The sequence below is a fragment of the Arachis ipaensis genome, chromosome B4 (assembly GCF_059453495.1).
Source record: "Arachis ipaensis isolate K30076 ecotype BB chromosome B4, ASM5945349v1, whole genome shotgun sequence".
In the NCBI taxonomy this organism is placed as follows: domain Eukaryota; kingdom Viridiplantae; phylum Streptophyta; class Magnoliopsida; order Fabales; family Fabaceae; genus Arachis; species Arachis ipaensis.
The window spans coordinates 1237229-1260285 of NC_142439.1; the positions used below are offsets into that span (position 1 = coordinate 1237229).

Genomic DNA, 23057 nt, shown 5'->3' on the forward strand with positions numbered 1-23057 from the left:
TAATATACAGTTTAGGGTGTAATCATATTAATTCATCCCATTCAATTCTGTGTGTGTTTGTTTTTCCCTAGGTGCAGGTACTGGTTTTAGCATTGTTCCTTGTTTGTTTTTTGTTTGGCTCCAAAAGAAAAAGAAGTTTAAAATTGAACATAATGATGAGTATCAAACACTACGTGGGCAAGTTTGCTGAGTTGTGACAAATTTATGTTACCAAAAATTCAAATTGGATCCCAAAAACATGCATAAATGTGGGATCATTCATGGGGAGAAAAATGTCAAATGACATTTGATCTTATTCAACCTAACAAAGTTTAGTGACGTGATCTTTATTGATACCTAGCAAAAGTTTAGAGTGGTATGAAAATGTTTGAAGAAAACCTGTTGAGGCTCCTATTAGGAATGTGGATCAGATAGAAGAGTTTGGTAGCTGGACGCAGAGAGTGACCCAAGAAAACCTTGGAAGAAATTATTATCAGAGGTTACATATACATGATTTATGACAAAGTAATACGACATCATTTGATCCATGTGGCTAACCTTAGTTATTATGAAAGGGTTAGTAGTTGTTGTTGTATCTAGCATATGCTTGAGTTCATGAGTGTTAACTTGATTAGTCAAAAGTGAACATTTGTCTCATAGTTATTCTAGGTTACTAAGAGACGATTAATATTTACTAGTTTTGGTTTTGGTGAAAATCTCGTGCGTATGTATAATAGCACAACATTTTCCCAATGAGATAAAACAAATGTTTGCCATTTTTGTACAGCTATCTGGTCATGTAGATTGACTGCATTATTTATTGCATGCCACTAGCATGCATAATGTTAATCTTGAAACTTCAACTGTTAATATTTACATTTTTTCTTTCCTGATAATGAACCTGTCTAGTATGGAACAAATTAATTGCTATTTTTTTTCGTTGAAACTTTGGAAACAGTTTTGCCTTTCTTTATTTTGGTACAGGCATCTTGTCGTAGGAACTTCTCTTTGGACGTTGTACTATTAGATGTTTTTGGCCAACCTGTTGATAAGGAGAATGAGGTTTGTGTGCTGGTGTTAATGCTGAACAAGTTAGTGCTCTTCACTTAGAAGAGAGGGACGCTTTTTGGTATTAACATTATCCTTTGTTGATGATGTTAGCAGGTTTATGCTTCACTTTTGTATGCTGACACACGGGCACCAGTGGAGAATACAATTGATGAAGAAGCACCCATTTTGGCTAGCTATGATGGAATTGAATTTCCTTCTTATGAAAGACCGAGTAAACTTTTACTGGGCCGTGCATCTTTTAAGCTGAAGATATCTCAGGTAAATATATCACCACATACAATCTTGGCTTATGCTATCCCTTCTATACATTTTCCAGCTCTTGCCCAATATTCCATTTGATAATTACATGAGAAGCAAATTTTATTTCAAGAGGAAAATACCCAATATTTTCATCAATGGGACTATCATTCATACTTATGCTAGTTGCTATCACCTAAAATGATGCCTTTATTTTTCCTGTTGCAACTGACCTACACAGGCACCTGACTCATACAACAAAGTAACATGGACAAATTCCTGTAAAACATTAATGAGAAATCCCATGGCTGAACACACTACTGTCTACTATTAAAAGATACTTCTGTACATTGTATTTGAGCTGCCACATTGTTTTATCGGAAAACGGTGTTGTGCTACACAGTGAGGCAGTCTTCAAGGTGTCATGCCATGTGATTTCATAATTCACATATGTTGTTGTCATTCCTTTGGTTAACAGTTTGACCCCCCCCCCCCCCTTTTTTTTCTCCTCTTTCCTTTCTCTTTAATGAGAAACTGTTGTGCATTTGAAACAGTTCTAAATTAAAATGTTAAATTTGATCATATCCTGAACTAAAAAGATGGTATATGTTAGAGAGATTAATGTGATTGTACTTGCCTTGTTGACCAATTACAATGCCATGAAATATAAGAATATGTTGACTCAAATTCAAGGTGTCATACATGACTCTCCATGTAATTAAGTTCTGATATTCTTTGGCAGTTTGGCACCATCACTAACTATGTTTCCATTTGCCAGCTTTCATCCAAGTGTGATAACAGGTTGTTCCTCATCAAATTCTGTGTTCCAAAATTAGGAAATTATCCTTTTTTTGAGGCACTCTCCCGTCCAATTCGATGCATCTCCAGGAGTCGTAATACCCGATTGTCTACCCTGGTGTGGAAAAGGTCACCTGGTCTTCCTAAGCATAATTTAATGCAATCTTCAGGAATGGATGATGCATCCTTTGAACATCAGCATCCTGTTTGTGAGGCAAAATCTAATCCATTAACGAAGCGATTCAGATTTGGACATGACAAGATATCCGTATCAGTGAAGGCTGACACCAACCTAGAGCAACCTGACGAGGAATGTAATTCTCATGCCCGGACTACTAATCAGGTGGCTTGTCTGTTTCCTTTGTCAATCTAAGCCTATTTAGCAACCTCTAAAAACCAAACGTCTGTGTGCAATGGGCCTAGATTTTGGATAAATGTTGCTTGATAATCAAGAAAATTGTTTTGGATCAATTTTTAATTAGGACAATTTTAAGTTAAAATTAATTCATAACCAACAATCAACCAAATTATTTTGTCGCTGACAAAAATGCCTTCAATTTTGTTATCAACAAAAATATCCTCAAATTATTTAAAAATGTGACAAAAATACACACTCGTGAACTAAAACGTCGTTAAAGGAAAACAGTGATGTGGCAAACGGAGCTTCATATATGACAAGTGAAACTCTGACATTAACAAATGAGTCACGTCACGATTTTCTGTTAACGGAGTAGGTTTCTAATTGCGGTTGAGCATTTTTGGCACGTTTTCAAATTATTTGAGGACATTTTTATCGATAACAAAATTCGGTAACATTTTTGTCAGCATCAAGATATTTCGGGTGCAATTTTGCTGGTTTACCCCAACCAATTTTAAGTTATTTCTAGTGTAAACTACAAAATCATACCCAATTTTCGAAGATGCTTATAAAAAAAATCTCACTTTTGTTAAGGACAAAAATGTCCTCAAAATATTTTGAAACGCAACAAAATATCCAGCGTTAAATATATATTCTCAAAAAGTGCTTTAGAAATTAGATTTTGATGCGGCTTTTTGCAAGTATGATTAGAAAAGCGAGACCATTTTATCCTTTAAATTTGATAATTTTATTCTAAGTAGATTTTTTTTTGCGATTCTTTTTTATAAATGACCAATAACACTTTTAAAAAATATATTTTTTTTCTAGAAATCGAATTATTATCCGATTTTTTGTGTGTATACTTTCTCAATAGTTATTCAAATATTCCTACAAATTTGGATCAAATGCATAAGCGGTTTGCCAAATACAAAAGTCGTTTGCTACTTATAAAAAAATGATATTATTTTTGGTTATTTTTGTTGCGTTTTATAATATTTTAAGGACATTTTTGTCGTTTTAAAAAGTGAGGATTATTTTTGTTAGCGTTTCCAAAAATTTGGTGCGATTTTGGTTGTTTATCCTTATCTCTATCTAATAATTTTTTATTTATTATTATTATAATATTTTTTTCCGTTGACAAGAAGCTATATATTCTCTTATCCTCCAAAACATTTTTGAAACAATCTATATATTCTCTTATTCTCCAAAACATTTTGAAAAATGACCTAAATGTACTTCTAAATTTGGTTTATACTGATACAAACTTCATTGAAAAGTCACCAAAAAAAAAAAAAAACGTTATTGAAAAATAGACACTAGGAAGTTTAGGTGATTTTTCTTTTAATTATCTCTTTAGGATATTTGTCTTAAATTGTCTCTTTTGGATAGTTGTCTTAAAATCGTGTGTGAGATTTATCTTAAATAGCTCTTTTCTTAATGTGATTTTCCTTTTACTAATTATTGAATATCACGGCAAATTTACTGTGAATTAGGTTGAGAATGGGCTTACAACTGGCTTGTATGGCACACCTGCTAACTACGAGGCATATGAGACTCTGTCTGATTCAGAGAGTATAGGGGAGAGAAATTCACCTTCAAATAATGTGGCAAGTAGAAGATATCCAATATCTGACATGACTGTTTTTAAGTACTGCTTGGCTGGCTTGGCTGAGAGATCGCTGATGCTTAAGGAGATTGCATCCTTGGCCTCAAAGAAAGAAATTTCAGAGTTGGCCCATCATGTGTCACTTTATTCAGGATGTTCACACCATGGGTAAGGTTATTATTGATGTAGTGTTATATAATTGCATTAGTACCTCTTACCTTAACTCAGCTTTGAGTTGCTGGACGTGCGCTCTTGTTTCTGACGCAAAGTAGGAGCTTCTCCCACGCTTACCATGAAAATTCGCAATTAACCACTAGTGTGAGAATTCGTATGCACTTGAGATTTCATTGTGGAGAGCATCTTAAGAGGCTGAATAGCACACCGATCGATGAGGCTGAAGAGATGATTGCTCTTGATCGCAGAGAGAATTTGGCTGCGCCAGAGAAAGTTTCGATCATCAAGTCGGAGAGAAGAATTGGGAAGAGGACACAGAGGCAGATGAGGAGGATCAGTCGGTGTTGGCGGATTCATTAGCAGAGGCGATGGAGGAGAATCGATGCTTTTGCAATCAGAAGCTCTTTATACCATAATAGAGTTTGAGAATTCAAAGAAGAGAAAGGTGAAAGAGGGAGGGAGAGGGAGAGAGAGTACTGAACCAGTACTTATATACACAAGTGAGAAAAGAGTGTTCAGCACACTAGTTGAAGAGGGTAGAGAAGTCCTTACACACTTTAGTTAGGGGGCTGTTAGGGAATCTATCCTACCTGGCAATTGTATAATTGCCTTAACAGCTTCTAGACTCTTGTAGATTATTTACTCAGCTCACTCTATTAAAATTGATCTTTCTTTCCTAACAGATTGTATTCCGGCATTCTTCTATCCATGTATTTTGACTTTCTAAACAAAGTGTACCGATTTTCTTCTAGTATTATTCAACATAATCGCTTGTCTTTATTGTAATTTATCATGCCTATTCCTTTTTAACTACTTGCTTGATCTGTAAATCAGAAATCAAATATTAATTGCCAAAAAATTGGTGGAAGATGGAACTAATCTTTGGAAGATGATGTCTCCAAACAACAACCACGTTCCTTGGGAGAGTGCAGTGTATGAGATTGAAGAGCAATTCATGAAGATTGCTTGCAGTTCGCGATCTCTCTCACATCAGGTCATTTCTTTTGTTACTGCCCATGAAAGCACTTACAGTTGTGATAACATGTTGCTGCTGTTTACTTTCAACTATTTTAGATGATATTTCTGTTTCAAGGAATTCATGAAGCAAACTATGAATACGAATGGTAAATGAAGGGAATGGATCCTCTCAATTTTTTTTTTCAATTGTTTGATTAAGTGTGATCTTTCACCTTACATTCTTTAAGTGGGACCAAGAGAAAACATATAAGAAAAGATATTGAATGGTAAAAGATCATACTTTACCAAACAATCGAGGATAAAAAATTGAAAGGATCCACTCCCGTAAATGAAAACCTAAATCTATTTTCGAAATTCTAAAACCAAAATAAGCATATGGATGATATTTGAGCTCTTGCAGAAGCAATAAGAATTTTCATAAAATATGTATAGATTATTATACTTAAATTACTATGAAGGAATGTTGCTGTCAATGTTTTGTCATACTTCTTGCTGCTTTAAACCATATTAACTTCCTCTCCAATTGTTGCTTTCGTTTGTAAATCTTTTGTGCAGCAAAGATATGTAACTGGCATTATGGGGGCATGTCATCAGTTTTTGACATTTTGGTTACAAAACCGTGAAATCCTATAAATAATATATGTCCAAGTATTCTAGGTTTTTGCATTATCCTCTTTATTGAAAATTATTGCCATATTGGGCTAATATCTTATGGTAGAGCTAGGCCTTTCCAGTTCTGTGCACTGAAAAATTAGAGAGAGATACGAGTTATTAGCGGTCCTTTTTTGTTTTTAATTTTTCTAAGAAATTTTATAATTGTTGCAGGACCTAGAGCTTCTAAGAGTTATTGCTGGATGTCAAGAGTATTTAGCCCAAGAAAACTTTGAGAAGTTATGGTGTTGGTTGTACCCTGTGGCTTACATAATTTCAAAGGAGCGGGTAAACCCTATCTGGAATTCTACATCACCTAAGTGGATAGAAGGATTCATAACTAAGGAGGAAGCAGAAGCTTCGCTTCAAGGTCCCACAGGACTTCAAGAACCAGGTACATTTGTATTGAGATTCCCCACCTCAAGAAGCTGGCCCCACCCAGATGCAGGTAGCCTAATTGTCACATATGTTGGCAATGATTACAAACTTCACCACAGGCTACTTTCGGTGGATCGTGTTTTTGGGTAAGCTTTAGTTCTTGATTCTATGCTATTTAACTGAACTTTTATTGGCATGTTTCTAAAGCTTGCGAAAATTCGGTAGATTAATACTCAGTAGGGAAGTTTGGGGTAGACTTGATGGATTCCCATTTAAGAGGGAAACTTATGACCTGACCATAACAATTATGTGTGTTTGTTTTCATTTCCATGCATTTTCATTCTGTTGCTCATTTATGCCGAGTGTTCGAAATCAGTGGATGAATTTACTTGGTACAAGGGTGCCTTGAAATTTACAATGCATTTTCAACATTTCCATGATAAATATGAACTATACTTAAGCCTCAATTTGGTCCTAATACCCTATTTATTACTGGAATTAGAAATCACCAAGAATTAATGTTTGTGCAAAAATGACTAGATAGTGAGGATATTCATCGGATCACTTAACTTTCCCAAAACTCGCATGTTTGCACATGCAACTTATAACTGCTACTATTTCATTAATGACAGAAATTACATACCTTGTGATTATTGCAGCTCTGGTGATAAAGGAATCGACATGAAGCCACTCCAAGCTATGCTAATGGAAGAACCTGAGTTGACTCGATTGGGAAGGCAAGTTATAAAGCATTCTTCATAAGTTGAGGGTACTGGAAATATTTTTTTCGACAAAATAGTCCTTGAATAAAAGAAAGGCATTCGTGATCTTTGGGAGGACACATGTGCCTTTTCTTATTGAGGGGTTATTCTGTCAAAATTATAATTTTTCGGGGCAGGGGCAAATGGATCCTCTCCGGTTTTTTCAACACTTGAGGAAATGCAATGTGATCTCTCACCGTTAACTTTATAAGTGGGGGCAAAATTAAATATGAGAGAGAGAGCAATGAAGGGTGAAAGATCACAATTGACACCATCCAGTTTTTTCTTCACTGGAGAGGATCCATTCCCGGGGCCAGGGGGCCAAGATAGTGGTTTGTCCCGTTATTCATTATTATATAATTATGCTTTAAACTTTCGTCAAGATTATCATTATTCAAATCACTTGCAACTGTTCAGGATAATAAGAGGCCAATAGGATCGGTAGAACTGTGCAGAATGCCCTTCACCACCCAGTTGAGTTCCTTTGAAGGTTGTCTTTGAGTGATAGACTCAGAGAAGATGCGGCTTCTTGTGGTTGATTTACGATAGAATGTTTTCCATCCAGCATATATGTATATAATGTAAGATTTTAGGTATGATATTTTCAAATTTAGCAGCTGTTGATCGTTGAACTGCATTTATTCATATGTAACCACCACCACAATTCATAGCATTGCTTTTCGTGTGCAGTTGGCTTCAATAGCCATCTTGTTCATTGATAACGCAATGATTCTATTGATTTTTCTAATGAAAAAAACTAACCCGTTAACTAGGTTTTTACTTGAACTTCAAAGGAAGATGCAAATCGTAATTCATAGAACAGTAAGGTAGCGTTTGGTGGAGAGATAGAGACGAAAAGACTGAGATTGAGAGACAGAGACTAAGAGTCAGAGATTGAAATAAATCTCAATATTCTGTCTAGTGCAAAGTAGGAGACAGAAATTGAAACAAGAATAAAATTCTAATTTAATTTGTACAAAGGGTAAAATTAGAATTAATTAATTGAAATGAAGGTATTTTAGGTATAAAATGTTATTAAAGATTCAATCTCCATCTCTAAAAATTTTAGTTTCATGCGTCTCCACTTTTTGGAGGTACTGAAATACTGAAATTTTGGGGATAGAAACAGAAATTTTAGTACTAATTTCTGAACTAACAAACATGATGCTGAGTTTCAGTCTCTCGGTCTCTGTCTTAGTACCTCAAAACAAACGCTACCTAACAGATTATAAATGCAATTCACCATGTGTAAATATATAATTATATATCACATCACAATTTAGAATGAATTAAAACTAAATCATACGTAACCTAAAAATAGATTTCATAATTCAAATCTAACGTGTCTAAACTTTACAAATTCATAAATTTTAAATTCTTAAAGAAAAAATGTTACATATTTACTAAAAATCAATTTTTCTGTATTTGTGTATTTTTTTTCCACAGAATTTTCAATTAAATAATCAATTATAAGAATAATCAAATCTAGTAGAATAATTATATCTGGTTATAATAGTATAATAAAAAAGGTTGTATGAGATGTCAAATATATATGTTTATATATGGTAATCCTTTTTTGTGTATATCAACATTATTGATTTTTTATAATATGTTTGAAACAATAATTTTATCCGTAATATTGCTTGTATTAACACTCTGATTGAACTCATAACTTTCAGTCTCATCTTTTGCCTTCTTTCATCTTCTCCTAGTGCCACCTTTTTCACCACCACAATTACTCCTCTAACTTCCTTCACAACAATAGAACTCTTAATATATTTATTGTATATTTATATATTTTTTTAAATTTTATAATTTGGGGTTAGATTTTTCCATATTTCATGAAGATTAATATTCTTAATTTAAGTTTTATGGTTTGAAAAAAGGACAAAGGATGCACAATCATCTCGCGTCAACATATGATTCGAAAAAAGATTGCACTTAAAGAGAATAATGTACGTAGTCTAACCCGATAATTATACTCGTGATTGTTTTTATGGCTTGATCCCAAGTTAAAATTAATTTAGAGATTTAAATTTTAAATTAAATGTTAATAATATAAACTTAAGGGTAATAAATTAATTTAAGAATTTAAAAAATGCTGGACCAATTTTAATTATGTGGCACTTAACTTAATACATGTAATTTTTTAATGGTGGCACGCAAGTAACAAGATTACACCAAATCTTTTTAAACACAACGGTAGTCTAACAACAACCGCTTATTGTTTTGTCTCATTTTTCGTGCTCATTGGTTTCTTTTATTCATTTAAATCCTCACAAACAGTCGAATTCAAATTTCTTTTATCCATTCCTCTATAATCACCCAAAAATGCAAAAACTAATTAAATGGTACGTAGAATGAGAGTTTGTCATATCGCTCTACCCACTGAAACTTCAGCTGATTAGCTCCATAGAATGAGAGTGCTACTAGTGAAATCATCAGTTATTGTACTATAAATAAAATTTAGCATGTGTTAAGCTTCATAATAATTCAAAATTGCTAAAATTAAAACTTTCATAACCTTTTTTATTAAGTTTAATTACTCTATTAGTATTTATAGTTTTACCAAATTTTCAATTAAATCTTTATAATTTTTTTCTTTTCAATTAGATCCTTATACTACTTTTAATTTTGTATTTAAGTAATTTTCATGTCAAAAACGTTAAAATTAACAGAATATTTTTTTCAAAATACATGCGGTAAAAAATTTAATTACGTTTTTAATTATAAATACCTTCAATTTACGAAAAAATAATCAGTTAACTCTAATATTTTTTACACTAAAAAAGATCTAATTATAAAATTAAAAGCAGTATAGAAACCTAATTAAAAAAAATAAAAACTTAATTATAAATTTGATAAAACTATAAAGTCTAAAAGAATTAGACCTTTTTATTTATGAGCAAAAGTTTCACAAACTTTGGTAGCATCTAGAATAACTTACCAATTAAAATTATTCTGGTGTAAACTATTTGGATTTAATTCCTTTAAATAGATTATATTTTTGGGTCAGAGACTAATTACTTTTAAATCATTTATCAGAACCCACGCATATTGAAAATTAATTGATCCATGGAAGACTAATTACGTTTTTCAAATTCTCATGTTACAAAACCTCATCAGTATAAAAGATTCAAATCCAAAATATTTATACAACTAACAACTTCAAATATTATGCAATTGTAGTAATTATACAAACAACTCAAATAAAACACCACAATGAATGTTAAATTTGATCAGTTAAGCATTGAAAATAAAAAATAAAGGTACAAATAAAGACAATAAGCATTTCTCTTAAGGGGTACTGTGGTACGAAGTACAAACTACATTGTCACTTGCATAACATGAAATTCATATTTATCATTGAAATTTTTGTTTTAATCTATTTTGTATCTGTTTTATGGTATTAAAGACAAACTTTTAATCTTATTTTACTTCCTACCAGCCATTTTAATGCGCAGAAAAAATTATGCATATAAAATTATTCATGATTTATACAATGAAAAATATTAGAAAATTATCAAAATTTATTATTTTTGTTATTATTTAATTATTAATTTAATTTTTTTAATTTAGTTTTTTTAGTCAAATAATTTAAAAATATATTTTATTCTATATTTTTAAATATTAATAACTAATTTGAGGTAACTACCAAATCGGTACTCGAAAGATTCTGACGCTGACAAAATGGTACCTGACTTTTACTATTGATAAAATAGTCCCTAAAAAATTTTAAAATTTGACAAGCGTGTCCTCGAACTCGCCGGAGCAAATCTCCGGCAAACACAATGCTAACGTGGCCGCCGTGACTTGGCAAATCACCCCGAAACCCTAATCCCTCCCTCCCAACGCATACTCCCCCTCCCTCTCCCTTCCCATCGCAACCCCCATCCCCTCTCCCTCCCCAACGAACACTCCCCCCTCCCTCTCCCTTTCCATCGCAACCCTCCCCCTACCCAATGCACACTCCTTTCCCATCGCAGCCCCCCTCCCTCTCCCTCCCCATCGCACCCCCTCCCCAATGCACATTCCCCCCTCCCTACCTCCACTACCACTCGCAGCAACAACCACCTCAACATCAACAGCAACAACAACAACAAGCAACAACAACAGCAGCAATCCCAACGCACACTTTTCTCTCCTTCCTATCGCAACAACAACCTCAACAGCAATAGCAACTTCAACGGCAAGAACACTATCAAGGACCATTGCCACCACTATCGGAGCGACAACAAGGCCTGGAATAGCCGCATCTCCTCAGTCCCTCAGCCTTTCTCTCTTTCTCTCTTTATATTTATATATGTAGGTTATGTGTTTATGTAAATGTCTGGGTGTGTGAATGGATATTGTTATTGTTATGGTCCTTCGATAAAAGAAGGAAGGAATGAGGGAAAAGAGAGAAGGAAGAACAAGCAAGGTTAGGTTTTGAATGTGCAGGTTCTTCTATTGGTTCTGTTTTGGGTTCTGATGGTGTTGTTTCTGCTGTTATTGATGCTTCTGCTATTGCAATTGGGGAGGGAGAGGGGAGGAGGTAGTGCGCGTTGGAGAGGGGGGCTGCAATGGGGAGGGAGAGGGAAGGAGGCTGCGATGGGGAGGGATTAGGGTTTGGGAGTGGTTTGCCAAGTCACGGCAGCCACGTTAGCATTGTGCTTGCCGAAGATTTGCTCCAGCGAGTTCGAGGACACGCTTGTCAAATTTTAAAATTTTTTAGGGACTATTTTGTCAATAATAAAAGTCAGGTACCATTTTGTCAGCGTCAGAATTTTTCGGATATCGATTTGATATTTACCTCTAACTAATTTATAGTAAAAAAAAAATAACTCTAATAACATTTTAATATTTCTCTTATAGAATATCGTGCTTCATGAATTTAGATTCTTTTTTCTTTAGTGTTCCTTTACATGGTACGTAAATGTTAAAACAATGGAAGATTTCTTTGATTCTTATCTCGTTTGTGAATTATATCTTTTTCTTAAGTTAAAAAGATTCAATAAGTTTAATTAATGTCATTACCAAAATTAGATTAGATTATATTTATCATGAATTGGCACTGCAATGAATTGATACATGATAAGTAATACTATGATGGCAAGTAGCATCATGGAAGATGAATTCCAACAGCAAGAAAAACTGGCAATGTGGTCGCACAAGGAGACTGTTAGAGTATAAATAGGATCAATTAAAATTAGTTAGTATTATTTATATTTATATAGTATATTTAAGTATTTATTATAAGATTTTATATTTTTATTGCTTTGATTCTTTTAATATATATATAAATATCCTTGTACATTGTATCTTTAGAACTTATTCAATAATATACGATACTTTCTTCACTTTAATATCTTGTTTCTAACATGGTATTAGAGCCATAGTATCCTCCTTGAGGACGATATGTTATTTTTCTTCAGTAAAATTACCGTATTTTTCATACTCTTCTTTCGTGCTATTTTTTCTTCTCTTTTGTTAATGTTTTGATGCTTTCTCACTTCACTAATTAGCTCATTCACTACTTACTTATTCTCATGGAGAAACCATATGTTTTTCGACACCTGCCGATAGTTTGCCATCTCTTCGCATTTTGTCACTTTTCAGCAATTTTCTGGCGGTTCGCCATCTTTTCAGCATTTTTTCGGCAGTTGGCCACTCTTGCGACAGTTTTGTCTGCGTTTTTTTTGCGGCAGTTTTGTCTGCGCTTTTTCTTTGCAGCAGTTACGTCTGCGCTTCCTTATGGCTGTTTTCTCTGTGCTTCCTTCCGACAGTTCCATCTGTACTTTCTTCCGACAGTTCCATCTGTACTTTCTTCTGACAGTTCCATCTGCACCCGTTCTATCAGTTACTTTTCTCTTTTTTTCTCTTCATGAGAACTCGTTCATAGTTCTTTTTTTTCTCCTCCCAACAATTTTTGGTCTTGTTTCACTCACCTTCCCGACCTTTTCCTTCGTCACAGACCATATCATTGTCTTTGTCTCATCGCCACGAGTACACAGAGCTCGGCCCCGTCGTCAGAAACTTCCAAACGCGCCACAACGCGCCGCCGCAAGGTCACAGTCTGCATCCATTGTTTTTCTCTCCAGACGCTTCCAGAACCGTTGGATCTTCGGCGACGATCAACGATCTAGGAGCATCTACGTGTCGAGCCTTAACACCTTCCACCGACCTGCGTGCCACCTCACTTGACAGCGTGTCTTTTCCACACATGGTACGGGACTGAGACATGGGAGTTGGTGGAGCGGCTACTTGGTGCCAGGCCTCCTGCAGTTCAGCAGCAAGGTGCGCAGAGGAAGGAGTCTTTCTCTCTCAAGCTGGCATGGTTTTAGGAGCAACTCCGGCAGATGCCTGATACCAATGATCCAGACACTCTCCGACAGCACACGAGGTGTTACATACTTTTGATGATTAGGGGTTACCTGATGACCGACAAGTCAAACAATCAGGTCCATCTACGATGGCTGCCACTGCTTGATGACTTTTAGAGGTGCTGTTCTCTGTCTTGGGGTTTCGCGATGCTTACATGGACGTACCACTCCCTATACTCTGCAGCACATCGAGCCACTACAGATATTGCAGAATGCACTCCGCTGCTAGTCTCTTGGATATACCAGAGATTTTTCCAATAGTGTCCACCCAGTGACTAGTTTATACATATCCCATGGCTGTGAGGTAACTGTTATTTATGGTTTTCTTCTTCTTCGTTTATATAATTTGATATGATGTGCGATAAATTGAGTCTTTGCTATTCTTGTAAATGTCCACAGGTTGATAGGTATGGCGCAACAGAGTAGGGACCAGTACGAGTAGAGAGTCCTCCGATGGCGTCGGGCGTTGGACCAGTTACAGTTCGATGACGTAAGCGAGTTTCTTTTATTCAGTTATGAAAATATGAATTATTTATCATGTTTTACCACCTGTTACTGATTATTATCTTACAGCAACCTCGACACCTTTGTATGATTTCTCCCAATCACCGTATATCTGCGCAATAGCCTTTTGTTTCGCCATCCAGACCTTTATGAACGAGGGTTTGAAGTGATAGCTTTGCCTAACTGCACCTTGTAGAACCGGGATGCTGACGGATGGGCTGGATTGTATCAATGGCAGGATGACATTGTAGATGAGACTACTGTCCACTGTCGATGGTCCTGAGACATGGTGGGTGCTAAACACATGTGCGGTCCTCCAACACTACACACCTCCCTAACGAAATATCACATACATGGTTGGCATTTAATCCAAATATAACATTCATAAATGAGAAAATACACCATGATAAACTTGAACTCACCAATATTCGATTTTGTCGGAGAGCAACATGGAGATTTCAAGGGCAGCCTGTTGTATATTGCCGGCAATGCACATGGTATTTTAATTGATCCGACTCCACAACTCGGTACACATCACTTCTGCGAATGCTGTAATTCTTCACACCCTGCATCACTGCATCTCTATTTTTGAACCTGTGGCCAACCCGAAACTCCACAGCACTGTTTAAGTTGTAATCGTCTTCACCCATGTTAGAAAATTGAGTTGTCTCGTGCATCGCGTCCAGATTCAATGTATGATAGTGACTGGGTACAGCTGATAAGGCCGAAATTGAGTGCGGAATGGACAGAAGATACCGAACTGATGGCTTGACTGACTTCTTTAGTACAAACTCCTCCTCCTCCTCATCTTCAGAATAATTACTGTTATTGCTAATCGCAACATACTCCTCGTCAGAGTTTTCACCATCAACGTCCATGTCTTCCACTAGACTAACAACATGTATCGGTGGTGGTGTGAGAGGAGGGTCGTCCTACACAAAATTCGACTGGCCAGATCACCGCCACCGACATCACCTACCACCGCAAAAAGCTCTATCACTTGTTCCGCCATGATTCTCCCATGGATATCAAACATGAGATGCACATGTTCGTCGCCATTGAGCCAAAATAAACGAAACCGAAAAGACTACATTTCCTATCGATGCTAGTAACCGATACCTCACCCTTCCGATCTCTTTTCTGCCGCTACCACCAATGTTACCCAATATCAGAGTCTTCAGCTCCGACAAAGAACTTACTCGCCGGATACGCAACAAAATAGAATTCTTGCACTCAAATATCATGCTGGTATCATTGTTTCTCATATGGCAATTGAGATACACATTTATAACCACATTTTCACTACTACTAGACATTTTGGCTTATTTTTTGGAAGAAAAATGAAAGAGAAAAAGTGAAATGTTTGTGGAGAATACAAAAATTGCACCTTCTTTTATAGTTATTGAAAATTTGTCGGAATATATTTCCTTTACACTGTAAACATCATATATCTTCACCTATCTTGTTTATAGTGTAAATAAAATACTGTGTAACCTTATTTCATTTACGGTATAAATGAAATAAGAAATACGATGAATTTTGATAAAAATATTATAAATTATATTTTTTAGTAAATAAAATATTTTTTACTTATTTAAAAAAATTCTCCTTAATTTTGTATTTTCGTAACGTTAATTTTGTATTTTCGTAAATAAGTTTATTACTATTCTGAATATTTGTGAGTATAAATATTAAATAGTGCGCTTATTGTGTTAAAAACAAAAAGCTATTTACCTGCTAGGCAGACGTTGCTGGCAATGATTCTACAAAGGATAAGGGCAACGTTGTCATTTTCCAACTTATAAAATCCATGCTCAATGCTCCAAAAGCAATCCGACCCCATCTCTCATTCCGGAGAGAGCAAACTTTTAGTAAGAGAAAGAAAGAAGTACCGACCGAGAGAGAGTGAGAGAGAGAGAGGGAGGGGACAAAGAGAGAGAGAGAGATGGAGAAGCAAGATTAAGAGATTCCCCTTGGTGGTGGCTACTGGCTGGTGTGGTGTGAGGTTCTGCTTCTTCTTCTGCTTCTCCACTCATATTCTTCCTAACCCTTTCTTTGCCCCTCTCTCTCTCTTTTCACATAACACCCATGCCCCGAGCCAGACCCACCGATCCACCAACCAAAGCACCATCATCGATAAACCCTAACGAACCAGCGACCCAAACCCGCTTTCGCGGTGTCCGAAAGAGACCATGGGGCCGCTTCGCCGCCGAGATCAGAGACCCATGGAAGAAGTCCCGGGTCTGGTTGGGTACCTTCGACACCGCCGAGGCTGCAGCCCGGGCCTACGACGCCGCCGCCCGCTCCTTCCGCGGGCCCAAAGCCAAGACCAACTTCCCCCTCCCCGGCCCACCCGAGCCCGCCTCCGATCTCATCATCTCCAAGTTCGATCCGGTCCAGGCCAGCCGCCCTACCAGCAGCGGCATGAGCAGCACGGTCGAGTCCTTCAGCGGCCCTAGGGTTTCCAACCCTCTTCCCTCGATGGTCCCCCGAAGGCCCGTGAACCCTATCGCACTTGAAGATTGCCACAGCGACTGCGATTCCTCCTCCTCCGTCGTCGACGACGACGATGACTGCGTCCTTACCTCTTCTTTCCGCCGCAAGCCTCTACCCTTCGATCTGAACCTCCCCGCGCCGGATGCCGACGATGTTGCAACCTCCGGAGATCTCGCCGCCGATGAGCTATGCGTCACTGCGCTGCGCCTCTGACAGCAAGCCGGTGATGGAAAATGACGGAAGAGAATCGATTTTTATTTTCTCTTTTTTTTTTTTCTTTTAATTATAATTTTGAAATGTGCAATGAAGGGTTGCTGAATGCTGAGGCCTTTAAAATTTAAAAGGAAGAGGAAAGAAAGAAATTGGAGTATGATTTAGATTGTTTTATGTTGTAGAATAGTTATTGTTGTCTTTGTTGTGTGATGCATCACAGTCTGTGTTGTTGTAAGTTATTTGGATCCTTTTCTTTGATAACATATCTCTGTAGTTCTCTACTTCTTAGAATAGCCGCTAGATATCACAATTCTTCTTATCCCTTCTTTTCTTTCTGTACATATGATTATTATGCCTAAATCAGATAGAAAAGAAAAGAAGCATAAATCAACTTTTCTATATTCATACATAGCATGCTATTTTTGTGTCACTCAATTGTCCAATTCATCATGGATTTTCTGATTTGTTAGGAGGGTTCCCTTGGTAGGGAGTGAAAATGCAGATAGATAGAACCCACATAATCTAAATAGGTGTTTATTGACTTGAAAATAATAATCTGAGTAGTCAAGTTAACATACAAAATTGAATGATATTAGTAGGTATTGACAAAGGAAAGTATACAAGAATGACGTTCACAAAAAAGGCATTTTCTTTAATACACCTCACTGCATCTAACTAATTTATTTCAATGTACCCTGGAGCTCTACAGTTTGCCCTTATTTCCACCTTCTTACGACCAATATCATGTTTTTCAAGTATAATCCATTAATGTTTCTATTAGAAAACGACGTTTGGCCTCTAGATATGGTTGCCAACGTAATGAGTATTTATGTTAATGTTATAGAGCATATTAGTTAACCAAGTTGAATTGGTTTGGTGATTAGTTCACCAGTTTACTTAAACAAGTGTCAGGGTTCGAATCTCGTTTGCTGCATGCAGCAACCCATTGGCCATGGAGTTCAATACCGCAGTGGATTAGTTCTTAGCTTGCCGGGTTAGGGGATACCGTGATTGTGTATATAGATGATCCATAATTGTAAGCAAGATCTTTTTGTAAACACATAAAATTCGATGACTGATTTGAGTAGCAAGCCATTTATTTCAGTGAGGTGCAATCAGGTGATTTTTAATTGCACCATGGAAATTAATTGTTATACCAAGCCTATTCACAGGGTACTTGGATAAAACCAAAAGGTGACTTTCCATTTATAAAAACAAGGTTCAAAAACAAAGGAGGACTTTTAGCCATAGTTCTCTTCTCATTGCACGACTACTCACTAGAATACAGCATACATAACACCTACAAATGCAGATAACATAAACATAAAAAAGCAACTCTAAAAGCTTGATTCTCCTTCTCTTGTTTGTTGTTCCTTGGTTACTATGCTACATCTTTTAGTCCAATTTCTCCATTATATCTTCCGCCAAGCTCACTCTGCCTTCTACATCACCCTTTTGCAATTGCCAAACTCGGTTGAAATTAGCTCATCAAAATAAAGTTCATTAAATCAGTACAAGCAAACATCCCAAAACTATCAACCAAATTAATATCAAAGTTCATGCCGCATTGGCAAACCCACTCTGAACTCGAACTACTGAAAGCATACCTTTAAGCAACAATCGAAACCCACTTATATGATAGTAGCAGCAACCAAACAAAATCCTCTCTGGATTTTCCGTTGTCCCTGATTCTTGAACAGCATGCACTCTACATTCTTATCTAGAGTGCTCTTGCTAGTCGAGCCCATGAAATTTACAGTCTTCCTCCCTCTAACACATTGCTAAGAATTTGAGGATTGATCTGCATCACTCATGGTTTGCTTCTTGTTCTAAGATTAGCTACTTCTGTTAAGTTACCTAATGGGATCAATTCGAATATCAACATCGTTTTGATTATTAGGCAGGAACTTAGTGATTGTAAACAAATCGTTACCATCCATCTTAGCCAAGTGCAGGCCAGCTCAAGAACCTAACTTGACATGTCAACAAAATCCTGCAAGTCTTACCTGAGACATTCACACAAGGGTCAATATGTCTAACGCAGCTGAAATTCAAGAGCCAATTTGTCATTTTTTAATCGATAGGATGTGAATTGTTCAAATTGAAAAAGAATAGGAACCGAAATGGAATTTTACTCTTAAAAAAATTAGAAAATAGAAAAATGAATAGGAAAATTATTCAAAGGAATAAATCATTTTTTACACAAAAGGACTTGTGAGTTGTAAGAATTTTGAACAAATTAAAACTTATCGCGGTTGGGCATTAGATAATTGATCAAGGAATAAACTAGTAATGTTTTTGAAAGGTGTAACCGCAATTCAACTCAATAAGTAAAAAGTAAAGAGTTGATGAAGCAAATTTCTCTTCGACATTGACAATATTTACAAACTAGCAAAGAATATTTACATGAAGCTCAACATAAGATGGCTCAAACAGAAGGACTGGATCTAAGAACCCTCTCAAGCTTCTCAGCTTTGGTGTAATCCGTGTCTGTAAGTGGTCCAGCGGGAAAAGGTGTGATTTCCACAGTGAGATGAGGAGTTGGGAGCTCATCAAAGAGCGCTCTCACGTTGTTGCAGCAAACGCTTTCTCCATGAGCACTTTCCCTCCGGATTTGACAACCCTAGAATGATTTTGCAAGATGTCAGAAAACTCAATTGTGCAGAGGAGGGGGTGGAGAAAAAGAAAAAGGAAAGACAGTCCTAATAGAAACAGAATTTATGTCAAGCGAAAGAAAGATGCAATACCTTGTGAGATGTAGCATCAACAAAGTGATCGTCTTCTGATAATAAGGATGCAATAGCTTTAAGAAGACGCCGCCCCTCGAACTTCGATGGAACTCTATAGTTCCTTCTGAGTGTACCCTTTGTTGTAGGATGCCATTTGCTCACAAATTTTCTTCCATTAACTCCTTCCTTTGCTGATCAAATAACAAACAGATATAACTGATTCACTGTTATTCAAAACAAGTCTATTGAATCAATAATACCAATAACGGAATATAAAGCATAGGAATCCAAAATTAGTATTGGATTAATGATCATTGATGGCATAACAATCCCTATCACAATGTAATGGTGTGTTTTGTTTTAGAAAATGTGTTTTGCTTTCAATATTAAGTACAAAAATGTCATCTTATGTACATCGTGTTTCTTCTTTTTAGAACTTTTGAAAAGATACAGTGAACACAAATTATCTTGTTTTCCTCGATTCATTGAATAAATACTATTTAGTACTATTAAAAATAGTAAATAGAAACTTAAAATACATTCCAAAACTAAACATACTGTAAGTATCTAGCATTAATTCTATTCAATGCACTGAATCACAGAAGCCAGTCCAGGACGTATGCACAGGATTCATCATGTGTACAACTATTTATTTCCACGTTACATTCATTTTTCCCAAGTTAAAATCATTATGCAACTGGAGATGATATGAACAACAAATAAATAGCTAATCATGACATTTACAAGGCACTTCAGGCATTGTAACCGGCAGTTCCAGTAGAAAAGCTGGCAATAACAGAGTTCTTGATTTCCATTCACTCATCTTGTAGGCACTTTTAGTGAAGAAAGCATTAAACTTCACATTTCATTATCCACTCATCTCGTACAATATCCCACCAGTATTATTATTCATTCAGATGACCTAACATACTCTAATTCCACTTCGAATTATAAACTATAAAGCATGAAGCATCATTGGCTTGAGGCAATTTAAAAAAGAATCATGAGAGGAAAAAAAAAACAGAAAAAAAAAAACTAGTGAAGTTAATATCCTTGCATTCTCCGGACTACAATATGAAGCATGAGCAGTCACATGACTCCTTGATGGGTGCAGAGTTAGAAATATTAATGCACATACAAACACTTCTCACAGATATGGCTAATCAAGTTAGAAGGGTATGTCTGATTTCTGTCCCAGCTGTAGCTAGAACATGGTAAAAGTTAGTGAATGAGGGAGGTGCACCTAATGAAAAGCTTCTTTTAAAAACCCTTCAGGTTTTTTTCATACCAATATCTAAGCTTCATTTTGTTTCCAAAATCAAATTAAAAGCCAATTTTTAGGTATTTCTAGTCCCCCAGCCATTTTTCTTCCTTCAGTTCAAGCAACCACAAACATAAGACGTAAAAGATTATATTAGGAAGCAATGGACAAATATTTGATTTAAGACAAATTGACTACAACAGAACCATATGCAATGCAGGTATATAAGGAATTTTATTATTTGAGAACAGGCGTGTCTGGATAAACTATAAGAAAGGGTTTAGGAAAAACTACAAAAAGTGATTCTAAGAAATCAGTCGGAAACCTGCTTCTCTATAAATTAAAAAAAATAAATAAATAAGAAAAAAAGAAATGCTATTTTCAATCAGAGGCAAAAAAGGTTCATCTTATAATAACAGGATACACATGTAGAAATTATGTCACCTGTTATTAAGCATTAAGGTTAGCTCAAAAGGGGGAGACAGAGGATTTCGCAAAAGAGGTTTACCGAACAAAGAAATGGGATGGGATCATGGTATGTCTTAGAAAGGATGGAGATGCAAGGATACTAAAACGCAAGCTTCCACCATTGCTTTCTTGATTATTAATAAAATTTACATGATTTCCTAATCTTGTACTAGATTACAGTCATAGCATTCAAAATTTGTCAGTAGTTCAGTACCTATAACTTGACAGATCTCCATCTTTGGTAGTTCAGTTATCTGCGGAACCAAGAATGTCTTCTAGAAGAATTGAATCAGCCTTCTATGGTATGATAACATTATTATCATCCATAAATGACTATTCCCAATTAGTATTACTATTAACTTTTATGAATATACCCCATTTCCATAAACTTAAACTGCATGTTTATTTAAACTAGTCACACAAACCTGGTCATGGTATGCCAATCAATTTTGATCATTCAAAGAGTACTTCCACAAGAACTACTTTACAGGAGCATACAAGTCAATGACTTTTACTTCGCGTCTTCACTAACCAAATGATTAAAAAGTAAATTAGGGGAAAATTATAACCAACTTAACAAATAAGAGTCCTCTAAAAGTAAGCCTGATTCTAAAGTACGAGTATATTTACACTTGGATATAAAGCAACAGAATCTTTAGCATGTTTGGAAGATTCAATTATTCAAAGGAACAACAGGATCGAAATGCAAGAAAGGGAATGGAAATATGTGCTATCACTCCAATCCATTTATACTCACTCCAATCCAGGCTTCAAATTACTTTTTGAAACAAACTTCAATTAAATAAAGTCATCCCCTCCTTCTTTGCAATCCTTTCAAACACTCAGAGGGTGTGCGTGGTTGGAGGAATTATAATAATTCCTAGAAATTTTAAGATAGGAATATCATATTCTCATGTTTGGTTCAAAGTTTGAAAAACTATTCCTATGCAAGTTTGATTCCAGAGAATCAAAATACCATCATTTCAATTCCCACCTTCCCCTTGGGTATCTTTAATTCCCATGGGAATGGAATCTTTATAACAATGTAATACTTGAACCACACACACCCAGAGTATAAAAAGAAAACAGCTCAATCAGACCTGGTTTTCCAAGTATAGTCTGTGTCCATTTAGAGAACCCTAAATCAGCAGAATCATTGCCGTCACTGATTTCCAAATCTGGATCAGACACAAAAAACACAACCAATAAAAAATAATCACCAAGGGCTATTATACTGAAAGAGTGTAAAAAAAGTGAAGAGACCTGAGACAAGTGGGTTGGCATGAGATCCAGCGAGTCCAGCCTTGAGGAGGGCGTAGAAGATGCAGAGCCTGCCGAGCCAGAGGACTGGAGTCTCGATCAAAGAGGCGCGTGAGGGTGCGGTCTTGGTCTTGTTGGAGTTTATGGTGGCAAATAGTGAGGTGTTGAATCCTCTTAGGGAAATGGAGGGAGGGAAGAGGGTTTTGGGAAGCAGAGTTGAAGGGGTGAGAGTGTGAAAGACGATGGATTGTTGAAGAGGAGAAGCGAAAGTGATGTGGACAACCGACAGAGGCATCTCTGATTTCTGATTAGGGTTACAACTTAGAACTCTACCGGAACCCTATCCGCTCAAGTTAACAGCTTTCTTATACCTCTTGTCGGTTTAAAAACGTTCACTTTTACGGTCCGTAATAATTAAAAAAAAAAAAAAACAATTAAAATGAGTAATCTCGGAAATACTTGCCATGAAAACAAAAACAGAGATGTGCCAAGGTTTTACGGGAATAGAGATCCGTCATAAAGATGAAACGGAGATTTGCCGTCCTTGTGGACTACGGTGATACCGTGATAGAGTCCTGCCTCTCCCTGTAAAGGGGAGCTAAGAAGGGAGGGAAAGAGGTCTTCGTCCCACCGACGGCTATTAAATTCTCGTCATATAAAATTTTAATAAATAGGGAATATGTTATGTCTTTTTATCAGTTTATCACATGAAATTTAAGAGTAGTGCTAGAGAGTCACTATCCAGAATAACCATCCGGATACAGGGATAATAA

General features: G+C 36.1%; 4 protein-coding genes across 5 annotated transcripts in view; 3 read left to right on the forward strand and 1 right to left on the reverse strand.

Annotated features, from left to right (window-relative positions):
* Positions 1-23057, forward strand: part of LOC107638335 (L-ascorbate oxidase) — a 52818-nt gene that overhangs the window by 20215 nt on the left and 9546 nt on the right. The window lies entirely within an intron of this gene.
* LOC107638334 (SH2 domain-containing protein A) overlaps positions 1-23057 on the forward strand; it is a 209187-nt gene that overhangs the window by 5162 nt on the left and 180968 nt on the right. Inside the window, exons 7-14 of one of the 2 annotated variants that reach the window (XM_016341562.3) lie at positions 964-1041; positions 1144-1308; positions 2066-2428; positions 3937-4217; positions 5058-5217; positions 6027-6376; positions 6890-6967; positions 7409-7828. In XM_016341562.3, the coding sequence (XP_016197048.1) occupies positions 964-1041; positions 1144-1308; positions 2066-2428; positions 3937-4217; positions 5058-5217; positions 6027-6376; positions 6890-6967; positions 7409-7427 (1494 nt within the window). In that variant the 3' untranslated portion in view covers positions 7428-7828. Of the gene's footprint in view, positions 1-963; positions 1042-1140; positions 1309-2065; positions 2429-3936; positions 4218-5057; positions 5218-6026; positions 6377-6889; positions 6968-7408; positions 7829-23057 lie in introns of both variants that reach the window. The other variant, XM_016341561.3, reaches the window with a different exon arrangement.
* Positions 15694-16847, forward strand: LOC107638333 (ethylene-responsive transcription factor 3). The gene has a single exon (XM_016341560.3). The coding sequence runs from the start codon at positions 15946-15948 to the stop codon at positions 16564-16566; it is 621 nt and encodes a 206-aa protein (XP_016197046.1). The 5' UTR covers positions 15694-15945; the 3' UTR covers positions 16567-16847.
* On the reverse strand, positions 18806-22954 carry LOC107638331 (6,7-dimethyl-8-ribityllumazine synthase). The gene is made up of 4 exons (XM_016341559.3): positions 22288-22954; positions 22125-22202; positions 19314-19486; positions 18806-19189 (listed from the first exon to the last, which is right to left on the reverse strand). Exons 1-4 carry the CDS (start codon positions 22577-22579, stop codon positions 18995-18997), a joined length of 738 nt encoding a protein of 245 aa, XP_016197045.2. The 5' UTR covers positions 22580-22954; the 3' UTR covers positions 18806-18994.

Coding starts and splice junctions, on each gene's coding strand:
- LOC107638331 (XM_016341559.3), bottom strand. CDS start 22,579: ATGCCTCTGTCGGTTGTCCACATCACTTTCGCTTCTCCTCTTCAACAA. Junction 22,203..22,287: donor TGCCAACCCACTTGTCTCAG/GTCTCTTCACTT, acceptor TGTCTGATCCAG/ATTTGGAAATCAGTGACGGC. Junction 19,487..22,124: donor GACTATACTTGGAAAACCAG/GTCTGATTGAGC, acceptor TTATTTGATCAG/CAAAGGAAGGAGTTAATGGA.
- LOC107638333 (XM_016341560.3), top strand. CDS start 15,946: ATGCCCCGAGCCAGACCCACCGATCCACCAACCAAAGCACCATCATCG.